This window comes from Dendroctonus ponderosae, unplaced genomic scaffold (assembly GCF_020466585.1).
Source record: "Dendroctonus ponderosae isolate FM_Combo_2020 unplaced genomic scaffold, Dpon_F_20191213v2 Dpon_F_20191213_10, whole genome shotgun sequence".
Classification (NCBI taxonomy): Eukaryota; Metazoa; Arthropoda; class Insecta; order Coleoptera; family Curculionidae; genus Dendroctonus; species Dendroctonus ponderosae.
The window spans coordinates 5,920,851-5,932,512 of record NW_026017111.1 but is presented as its reverse complement, the minus strand read 5'-3'; the positions used below and the strand labels follow the sequence as shown (position 1 = coordinate 5,932,512).

General features: G+C 38.6%; 1 protein-coding gene across 1 annotated transcript in view; it reads right to left on the bottom strand.

The window, feature by feature from the left end:
* LOC109543567 (Down syndrome cell adhesion molecule-like protein Dscam2) overlaps positions 1–11,662 on the bottom strand; it is a 92,407-nt gene that overhangs the window by 8,086 nt on the left and 72,659 nt on the right. Inside the window, exons 11-20 of the mRNA XM_019913350.2 lie at positions 10,235–10,371; positions 6,310–6,437; positions 6,089–6,254; positions 5,226–5,345; positions 2,935–3,108; positions 1,753–1,890; positions 1,591–1,650; positions 1,302–1,532; positions 1,078–1,245; positions 762–1,021 (exon numbers count right to left, since the gene is read on the bottom strand). Coding sequence (XP_019768909.2) covers positions 762–1,021; positions 1,078–1,245; positions 1,302–1,532; positions 1,591–1,650; positions 1,753–1,890; positions 2,935–3,108; positions 5,226–5,345; positions 6,089–6,254; positions 6,310–6,437; positions 10,235–10,371 — 1,582 coding nt within the window. The remainder of the gene's footprint in view (positions 1–761; positions 1,022–1,077; positions 1,246–1,301; positions 1,533–1,590; positions 1,651–1,752; positions 1,891–2,934; positions 3,109–5,225; positions 5,346–6,088; positions 6,255–6,309; positions 6,438–10,234; positions 10,372–11,662) is intronic.

Here is an 11,662-nt window from a genome sequence, read left to right as displayed (position 1 = left end):
TTGTTAATTTCATTCAGTTTGGAACAACAATCGCTCAGTATTATATTTAAACATTGCATATAGAATACGTCCAAGATTTTCAAATATTTTATTTGATTCTGTCTGTTCCCACGACCCGACAATCTTAGCTCAGTATATCATACATTAATTAAATGAAATAAACATAGAATATTAACTAACACCCGGTATATATTGAAGAATTTTGCAAACCAAAAATAATATTCTTAGAATGCAAAGAAAAATACCTGAAAGTAAAAGAAATCAATATAAACAGTATTTTGCTTTGTGTGCAAAATGGACAAAATTAATACTCCAAATATATGACAAGGCTTAAAGTAGCAACAACGCTACACATGTAAGTAAAAATAATTGAGTATCTGAACAAAGAATTCTAGTCTCTTACCAGAATTGATTGTCCTGACTAATCACCTGTTAGGCCTAATTAATCTTAGAATGTTTTAAAGTGTTGCAATTGTGATGTATTTTAGTGTGTGATATGATAAAGCTGTTGACGAACTGTGATTGTTTTTTAAATTAATTAATTTTTTTTACTATTTGTTATTTTAGAGAAACTGATGATGGTGGAAAACACCGAAACGTATTTTAATTGATAAATGACTGAAGCCCAGGAATTGATTTTGATTTGGAATTGAAGACAATGACAATAAGGGGGATGAAGTGTCTAGTGTTGCAGAACAATATGCAAGGAAGAATGCTGCCAGACATCCAGCCGGGGATAAAGAGAGGAGAAATGCTGGTACCTGGACGATGATGCTGTAGGTGGCAAACTTGGAGAGACTTTGCAAAATAGCTTCGCCTCCATAGTGGTGCCGCACCTCCACGCTCTTGAACACGTAACTTTGCGACAGGCTGCTGCTCTCCGCGCTCAGCTCCTGGTAGCCCACGTGGTATCCCAATAGGTTCCCATTCCAGGATTCCCTAGGCGGTGGCTCCCAAGTCACCACCAGCTCTGTGGAGGTTTTGGCTTCCGCCCGGATATCCACTGGGGCGCCACTAGGAACTGATAGTCAAACAGTAGCCTTACGTCGCTGCCACGTTCTCTTCTGACTCACGCACCTTCTTCCAGAGTGTTCACCTGGACGATCTGGCTGGGCTCGCTCAATCCCAGGCGATTTTCCGCCAGGATCCGCAAGTGGTAGACCTGGGCGGGGCGCAGATTGGGCAAAATGGCAGTGGTGTGCGTCCCTGGCACCGTTATCTTGGCGGGAGGATTGGGCCACGCCTCTGGAACAGCCTAGGCTAGACTCGACCGCCTGCTACCAGCTAAAACTGGCACCTACCAGCTCCCGGCTTGTACTGGATGATGTAGCTGCTCACGGGGCTGTTGCCCGCATAGGGGTACGTCCAGGAAATGCCGATGGATCGGGACTGTTGCTCAGTGACGCGCACATTGCGCGGCGCCTCTGGAATTTCCTGGACTATGAGCTGGATGCTCATGTCGTCGCTCCCGTAGGAATTGCCGGCCGAGCAGATGAAGACTCCGGTGTCCTGCCGAATTGTTCGCTCGATACCTGCAAAAGTCCAGCCAGTATGGGCGAATTTCCTGCGGCTTTCTCATCCGGAACTCACCCAACTCGGACACCACGTGGTCTGCAAGGATTTGTTCCCGGATCGAGTAGCGGCTGTCGTCTGGAATAACATCAAACAAGAAAATCGTATTATTTTTATCAAAGACAGAGAAACGCCACCTGAGGAAAAACCCGTTACTACTAGGCATTAATGCTGTTTTACCTTCTTTTGTTATATACTGGCCGGCCACTTTCCAAGTGAACTGCATCGGAGTGTCGCCATTGGCGGAGCATTGAAGATTGGCTCGCTCCCCTTTCACCACCTGCACTTGCTTGGTTTTTTGCGCAAAATGAGCTGGAGCTGAAAAGTGCGCACACATTAATTAATTCCTCCACTCTCCCTCAAAATGGGGAAAAAAAATCAAATAAACCAGAGTGTTGCGTTGTTTATGGCCATCCGGTCAAGCCATCTGGATAATCCGTCTTTTCGATATTTATGGCGCCCGAAGAACGAGCCGAGATACTTTCAGCCTGCTGGCATTAATATCAACACTGGATTTAGCGGGATGTATGCTTTCCTTAGGAGCGTGTTTTTTCAGACCTTGCTAAACCTTGAGAGAATTAGGATTTTCTCAGGGAAATTCAGCCGGCGATTGGCCAAAAATGCTTCTCGTTTTGGGATCGTAAAGTGGCCGCAACAGGGACAAATTGATGTCAATAAAACGGGGCGACAGTATTGTGTCTCATTCAAAATGAGGTTTTTATTAAATTCGATCGGGGAAAAGGCCAAAGAAGCCGAATAAAGGTTATTCTTTATAGCAAAACGAGTGCAAATAAATCACCTCAATGATCATGAAAGTCACTCAGCGTCTTATTGGTTAGACGGTTTGCTCGAATTTTCTTTTAGTGCTTTGGAATACATTTTTTATTTTGGGAAGTCCACAGGGAACAATCCGAAAAATCTCTTATTACTTGATGATTTTAGTGTGCTCCTGGGCTATTAAGGAGTGGCCTGTCTAGCGACAAAATTTTCAAAAGTGTTTTTAAAATGCACCTTTTAAAAAGTCCAGGGTCTTCATAAACCGTTTGCTCCTGGGCTATAATGGGAGGGTCAAATTGCAGAAGTGTCTTAAAGGCACTTGAAGCCCATTAAATTTTCTTTCAAATACAAGTTCTATGTTTTAATTCGATGAAAAACCAACTGCGACGCAACCTGCAAAGCAATTTTGATCAGACTAAGATGGCAAAAATGTCTTAAGAGCATTTGAAGCCCATAAATTTTTTTATTTGGAGAAGAGACAAGGGCGCAATTTGCACCGCAACTTTCATTAAACTAAGTCCAATTTTTTAACCCCATTAACTTGCTCTTTTTCCATTTGCAAATTGCAAGAAACTGAAAACTCACCATTAACTCGAAGAAAAATCACCTTGCTGACGCCGGCACCGATGTTATTTTTCGCCTCGCACAGATACTGAGCCTCATTCTCCTTGGAGACGTGCGTAAAACTGAGCGATCCGTTCTGATACTGTTCCACATTGGGCTCATAGTGAAAGTCCTTGTACTCTCCAGGCTGCTCACCTGCAAACCAGAAAGCTGGGATTAGATTGGGGCTAATTGGCGCAGTCGGTAGGCTTTTTAGCAGCCCATTAACCAATAGAAACCGGTTGGTTTCGCTCAAATACAGTTATTGATCGGGGGCTCTTACAACGCGTTCTCCGGCTCGGCTTCTTAAACTTTTTCCACCACTCAAAACGATCGCTATTGTGTCAATTGCAGATAAAGTTCGCCCGGCAGGAGGCTGATTCACTTTGATCGGAATAGAGCGAGTTGCATCATTTTCAGCTCACGGACACGAGGAATGCATTGAATTTCATATCCGAAATAATAGACATTTTCTACAAATTTTAAGCGTTTTTTGAGAGATCACGATTTTTTTGCCGACGATTTTTTCCTTATTATTGACCCAAACACTTTATAAACGCATGTTTCTGACCTTCTCACGTCGAAAGGAGTCGACGAAATTTTTCTAAGGGTTGACGTCGATTTTTTGGAAAAATCGAAATTTTCCCAAAATGCCTTCAATTTTCATCATTTTCAGCTCACGGACACGGGGAGTGCATCGAACTAATTGAAAAACATGCTAAAAGTTTCACATCCGAAATAATAGATATTGTCTGCACATTTTAAGCGTTTTTTGAGAGATCACGATTTTCAGCCGACGATTTTTTCCTTATTATTGACCCAAACACTTTATAAATGCATATTTCTAACCTTCTCACGTCTAAAGGAGAGGATTGAGCTCAAAAAACACGAATGTGAAATTTTGATTTTTGACCGAAATTTTTTCAAGGGTTGTGGTCGATTTAAAAAAAAAATGAAAATTTTCCCAAAATGCCTTCAATTTTGCATCATTGTCAGCTCACGGACACGGGAAATGCATCGAACTAATTGAAAAAAATGTTAGAAGATTCAGATCCGAAATAATAGTAATTTTCGGCACATTTTAAGCGTTTTTTGAGAGTTCACAATTTTTAGCCGACGCTTTTTTCCTTATTATTGACTCAAACACTTTATAAACGCATGTTTCTGACCTCACGTCGAAAGGAGTCGATTGAGCGCAAAAAACACGCATGTAAAATTGTGATTTTTGGCCGAAATTTTTCGAAGGGTTGGAGTCGATTTTTTGAAAAAATGAAAATTATCCCAAAATGCCTTCAATTTTCATAATTTTCAACTCACGGACACGAGGAATGCATTGAACTTATTGAAAAACATGCTAGAAATTTCATATCCGAAATAATAGACATTTTTTGCACATTTTAAGCGTTTTTTGAGAGTTCACGATTTTTGGCCGACGATTTTTTCTTTATTATTTACCTAAACACTTTATAAATGCATATTTATGACCTCCTCAAGTCGAAAAGACTCGATTGAGCACAAAAAACACGCATGTGAAATTGCGACTTTTGACCGAAATTTTTCCAAAGGTGGGAGTCGATTTTTTGAAAAAATTAAAATTTTCTCAAAATGCCTTAAATGTTGCATAATTTTCAGCACACGGACACGAGGAATGCATCGTACTAATTGAAAAACATTTTTAAAGTTTTAGATCCGAAATAAAAGACATTTTCTGCACATTTCAAGCGTTTTTTGAGAGTTCTCTGGAACTCAATACGGCTAGAGATGAGGAAAACGTTCATTTTTTATGTTTGGCTGATTCTTTAGCAGTGCGCCAATTGATTAATTGATTGCTTTTTCGTTTAGTTTCTGAAAAACTAATTTCGCAAGTCAAAAAAAAAATGTTAAAAGTCCGGGAATTAATTCGGAATAAACTTTTTAATTGGTCTAACCCGAATTGGCTCAACAGTGAAAGTAAGGCTTCCTTTACAGGCTCCTAAAAGGCGTCTGGTTGTTGAAATCTCTAGTGTACAAATGGCGGGTGGCAAAAACTGCTCAAACTTGTTGATTTTATTGCGAAGACTTTCCGTATCTTCCTCAAATTCGCCTTGAACTGAACGCAAGAAGTTGTTTTCAAGTCTAGTTAGTGAAAAAATGGCCTTTGGAAGCCTCTAGTTCCGAAATGGAACATCGTCAATAACTGCACAAAGTGGCCGGTTAAGTTGCGAAAAACCACCTTAATGGATCGCGTAAACACATTACCAGCATGCAAAGAGTAAGTTTCAAATTTCACTTACCAACAGCTTTTTTCCAAGTGATCACCGGCTTCGGATAGCCATCAGCTTGGCAGTGAATGATGGCTTCTCGACCAGCGGCTACACTTGCGTCCGATGGCTCCGTTGTCCATCTGGGCGGCACTGAAACAATCGTTAGCGCAAAAAATAATCCAACATATTATGCAAAGTGTGAGCCAACATTGGCACAATACTATCTATCGACCAGTTAGAGTAAGTTTAAGCATTAAAAGCTGATGGGCCTGACAGCTCCAAAATCAACTGGAAGAACCAAAGAAATTAAACTTAATCAATACAGCTTGTCTGTGTTAACTCTTTGCAAAAGCCTGCAAAGGCTTTTAGCTGTTAATTTCCTGCAGCTTAGCGAGGGGAACGTTTTTTTGGCTGACGTCGAGCTGCCAACTCAATTTGTCTCCACTTTTCATGGAACAGATTTAGAGTGGCGCAAAAAAGTTGTAGCTTTTATTGCTCGATTTTTCAATGCCATGCTCTTACTGAAACCGAACGGTTTCGGATTTATCTAGACCACCATCAGGTTTGCTAATTTATGTAAGTGAGTAAGATTCAGGAATATTCAGTTTCACCAAATCGATCGTCTCAAGTAAACGTGCACTTTTCCAATTGGGGAATTTCCAAACTGAGGCGCTCAAGCCGGAAAGTAATTCTATCTTTTATTATTGGCAAACCATCCCAGATGCCAAACTCACGAATTCAATTTATTTGAGGCGCGGAGGAAACTTTAGCTGATAGATGTCGAATATTTAAAGCTTCCCGTGTATAGAAGCGATGAAAGGAACGCTTAACCGTGCGCAAACAAGAGGCTTTAGACGACCTTAGCTTTCTTCTAGTAGGAGAAACTCACTTACCGTTTACCGTTAGGGGAACCACGTATTTTTCATGACCAGCTACGTTGCTGGCTATGCAGGTGTAGTTTCCACTATGCTGAGAGCTGACCAAGTCGATGATCAGCGACGAGGAAAACTCATCAATGCGTCTAATCGCCGTGCCCAAAGCGGCATTGTTGATGATGGGCTGAAACCAACAGTTGGTGCCACTCGCCCGAAAATCCCGATATGCAAATGCTTACCTTTCCATTCCGTTCCCATCGAAACGTAATTGGTAAGTCGCCGTCTATAATTTGGCACGTGATCGCTGCCCTCATCCCTTCTCGCAACAGGTCAGTCATGGGGTTGATTGGCAGGATTTTCGGTGGCACTGCAAATGCCAAAAACCCCATTTATTTCACTCTGATTCTAAGCGTGTGCTGCCCTGTGATTGAAACTGGCACTCGAAAGTAAAATAAATCCAGTGCTTCATTCGCTCCTCTTAAAGCTGATCGATTTTGAGGCGTCTGGATAAGTGGAGGATATAAGTGACGTGTCACACAATGCCAGGCTCGCAGAAGAATTCCCGGCAATTGATTGGTTTGATAAAGCAGTTTGAAAAATTTGAGTGCACAGTCAAAACTCGCCGGGCTCAAATAACTGTGTTTCCTTCTTCAGATGCAACAACGGGTACATTTCAACTTTGTCTAGATGTCCAGAAATTAATTTTTGAACGGAACGCTGCAGGAATCTGCTCGCAAATAGTGGACAATGCTTGCAAAGGTGTTTAAAAGCGTATGAAGATGGAGAAAAACCTTATCTCTCTGTTAGACTTGGGCTGAATGCAGATAAACTGACTACAAATTAACCGGAGAACTTTGAAAATTTGTCGCAAAGCCTCTGATGATGGTGACAAATCGAAGCTTTCAGCGCTTAAACAATGGACTTTCTGCTATAAAAGCCAAAAACGAGCAAATGGACATTTTAGCCAGATCTCCAGATATTAATTTTGTGCTAGCAGACTGGAAACATCTGCTAGCAAAAATCGAAAAGGTTTGAAAATACATCGCAAAGTACGCCTGGATAACAGTGTTGAGTTGCGCTTTTGAGTTGTTGCCGCTCTCTGAGTTAATGAGTTTTAACTCATTGCTTAATGAGTTAAATTTTCAATGAATCTGAAGTTAGAAAAATTTCAGAGCGATGAGGGTGACGAGTTTTCCAAATATTGATTGCTCTTGCTTTCTCTGGTCGTTTTTTAAGAAAGCCTAAATTTTGACGAGAAAAAAACAAGATAACTTTGTTTCGATTTTGTCCCAAATTCAAAGGTAAAATGGGTATTCGAAAAAGACGTTAAAGAAGACCAAACTGTAAAGACGACTTTTCTTGTAAATCCATCTTATAACTTTTTTGCATAGTTAGCTACATTAGCAGTTTGCCAGTATTGTTCAGTAAAACGTTAGGAAAAAACGCGTTGTTCTGTTTAGAAATGTTGGCTTAAAAGTGAAGAAACCGGCATTTAAATAAACCAAATTATTCACAGCGACAAAAGTGACGAGTTTTTCGAATTACTGATTCTAAACTTTCACTTGTCCTGCTCGGGGAAATATTTTTGGGAAAAAATCCAGAAAAAATTATTAGAGATTTGTCCAAAATTTGAAGTTGCAAAAGGTTCCAGGAAAAATTTGCAAAGCTGTTCAGGAGCCAAGTTTTCCAATAAAATGTATTTTATAATTTTCACAGAAAACACCTGAAGATTGTCAGTATTTTAAGTAAAAGTTATGTTTTTTTGCGTAGAAATAATTGCTTAATAGAAACTTTTCTAAAACTGGAATGACCTTACATTTTAAAGAACCGTGAAAACTCTTCAGAGCGATGAGGCTGACGAATTTCCTAAATATTTTTTTGAAAACTTTTTTTCATCATAATCTTAATTACTTTCGGTAAAAACTGAATAAAATTATTTGGTTTTTGTGCCAAGTTCGAGGCTGAAAAGGGTTTTCTAAAATTCCCTGCAAACCGATGAATGAGGCGAATTTTCTAGCAAAATTAATGTTGTCATGTTTGGCTGAAAAGACCCATTATTGTCAGAAAAGAAGAATATCATCAGAAACTAATGTTTTTTGCCTTTTTTATTAAAAACTTTTAGTTTTGTAATCGGTTTTTGAGAAAATCTTAATGATTTTTGGCAAGAAACAAGATAAATTTATGTTCGTTTTTGTCCCGAATGCGATGCTGAAAAAAGTTTTTGTAAAATTCCTACAAAGCTATAAATTTATCTTGTGACTTTTCGACTAAAAGACCTCCAGATCGTCAGTATTTTTAAGTGAAACTCTACAAAATAGAGCGTTTTTGAGTAGAAAGTAAAGCAAAAAAATCAGTCAAAACTAAAAAAAAACACATCTTTTTAAAAAACTCCACAGTCTTCAGAGGAATGGATGTGGCGAGATTTTCAAACAAATAATCTGTTATAAACTTTGGCTTATTGTGTTCGTTTTTTGATAGAAAATGATTTTATTTTTGTCCCAAATTCGAATCTGGAAAGGGAGTTCAATACTTTTTACAAAGCGACAAAGGAGGCGAGTGTTCAAATAAAATGTATTTAATAGTTTTTTGCGAAAAATACCTTAAGATTGTCAGTATTTTTAAGTCTGATCTATTTTCCTGACTGCGTGTACTTGTTATGATATTCCTATCTTTCCTGGGTTTCAGTCAAAGTGTGAAGTAAAAATTTCGGAAACATCGTTTATTTCATTACGTTTCAGCGAGACAACAGCGCCTATTTATAAAATTTGCTTATTTTTTCAGCAGTTTCTTTCAACTTTCTGTTTAATGGGCACTTTCTCTGCGTCTACAGAACCTGTCATTGTTGAACTTGTTGCCTTATATATTAGAACGTCGTTTGTATGAATGCAGAAAGTTTCGTTTTGTTGCCATCATCAGACACTTAGACCGGCAGGTCGGGGTAACTCAATGAAGTTTTAGGAGTTGGCGCAGTGCTACGCAAATGTGTTGGTGCGCCAAGCCAACGCACCGGCGCAGTAACTCCGTTGCGTTGCTGGGAAAATGTTGATGACTTTTTTTACTTGTTTTTAGATTTATTTTCTAAGGGCCATTTATCAATAATATTTTTAACATTTCTTCAAAATTTCAGAAATTTTCAGTTTTAGCAAAGCTACTCTTTTTTCTAAATGCTCAATTTTCTAAAGATTCACTTAAAAATACTTGTTATGAGAATCATATCTTTCCTGGGTTTCAGTCAAAGTGTGAAGTAAAAATTTTGAAACATCGTTTATTTCATTACGTTTTCGCGAGACAACAGCGCCATCATCAGATTTAAAATTTGAAACAAACTCATGATTGGTAAAAATTAACGTCCCTTTAGGTCTTTGCCTTCTTGAAAAGCCTGAGTTTGTCAAAAAGAGACAAACTCAGGCTTTTCAAGAAGGCAAAGACCTAAAGGGATGTTAATTTTTACCAATCAAACTTTCTGCGTTCATACAAACGACGTTCTAATATATAAGGCAACAAGTTCAACAATGGCAGGTTCTGTAGACGCAGAGAAAGTGCCTATTAAACAGAAAGTTGAAGAAACTGCTGAAAAAATAAGCAAATTTTAAAAATATCCCAAAAAGTATTTGGATGGTGGTGACAAATCCAAACTTTCAGCGCTTAAACAGTGAAGATTTGACTATAAAATACAGTAATTGGCCGATGGCCATCATTTTGAAGTGGTTGACTTCCTCCAAAAATTGACTTGATTTCAATTCAGGATCTGATAAAGACCAAAAACCGAAACTCTCGACCATCCCCTTTAAAAATGCAGACACATGAAGGCCTGAACTGGTGATAATAAGCGAAAAACCCCAGTCAATGAAACATATTGAATCCTGAAAATCAAAGTGAGCGAACCCCGAAAGACCCCGATGACGTTTAAGCGATCCAACCGACTCCACAGAGGGCGATTTGATTGGATTTTTCGCATTTTGCCTTAAAACAATTGAGCACAAAGGGCCAACGCAACAAAACCCTCCCAAACTGAATCCATAATTAATCAGCAAAAAGCGATTTTGGCACCTCGGGAAAATTGACAGGGCGATAAGGGTGCACACAGGACCCAACAGCCTGAAATATTCATCTACCCTAAAAATCGACTTTATCCCCTAGAATAAACTGTTTTTAAAGACTCACCGATCACTTGCACCTCCACATCTCTTCGGGCCGAGTTTTTCTGCCGATTTTGAGCCTGGCAAGTGTACGTTCCCGCATCCTCCCTATGCTGGGTTTGTTCAACGAATAATGTGCCATTTGGATACACTCGTTGGCGTCTGGAAAAGAACACAAAATCCCGTATATTTTACGACACAACAAAACATTTTCGCCTCGGCTAAAGAAGTCGCATCAAAATTTTCAAAAAATATGTCATTCTATTTGAATTGCCAAAGTTTTTTCAGCCTGTCAAAGAGGTTGCTTGAGCAGACGCTCTGTTGCCGTGTTGTCGTAATATTTGCCGTCATTTCTGTCAAGCATTTACCCATGTCTCCTATAGATGTGAATGAAAAATTATTGTGTATAATCGATTTTTTTCTATTTTGGAGGGCTCTTGCCACTACAGGGTTATTCACGCTATACGCCACGGACGTTTGCGGCTAGCCCGTTTGTTTCTTGCAAAGTATTATTTGATGAATCCACAGACGCCTATCGGGTGCACACTTTAAAAACATTTTTGTAATGTACAGAGTGTCCCAAAAGCCCTAAAAGTATCTAAGTTGTGTTTTTATAAATGAAATACCCTGTATATTATTGCATTTTTGGATTCTCTGATCAAAATAAGTGTTTGTTTTAATAAGATTTCTAATGTCTAAATCTAAAGGTTTTTTAAATAATTCGAATTTTATCAAAGTCTAATATTATTTTCATGTGTCAAATACTTTAGAATTATTTAAGTTATGTAAACGTAATTCGTAGTGTAATGTAACAAGAAATAATATTTTTTTATCCCAATGATAATAAACTTACAATTTTATACAGGGTGTCCACAAATTTAAACTAATCAAATAAGAAATTTAAGTGGCTATAACTTGATTAATTTAAATACAACCCCATATTTTTGAGCTTACCAGGAAATGCAATTTTTAATTACCTATCGAATGGTACTAGGATGTTTATAACTAAGTTTTTGCCTTTTTACAAAATACACCAAATAATGGTTCTGTGCACCATTTGGTATTTTTTTATTAAAAGGTTAAATAACATATCAACAATAACATAAAACAAAGGCAAATTATTTATAACAAATGTTCGAAATGTTTCCAGGCACTTGTACATTCTTTTTTCAAAACAACTGCTAACTCTGGACAACATTTGCGGAGTTACAGTTTTAAAAGCGTCTCTTATGCGTGTTTTCAAATAGTGTGTAGTTGTCGGAAGCGTATGGTAGACAGTTCCTTTTATGTACCCCACAAAAAGAAATCTAGTGGAGTTAAGTCCGGAGGTCTGGGGGGCCAATTTTCAAACCCATTTCTGCCAATCCATCTGTTTTGAAAGTTGGCATTTAAAAATTGCCGAACTTCGCAGTGATAATGAGGCGGAGCTCCATCCAATTGAAGCCACATGTTG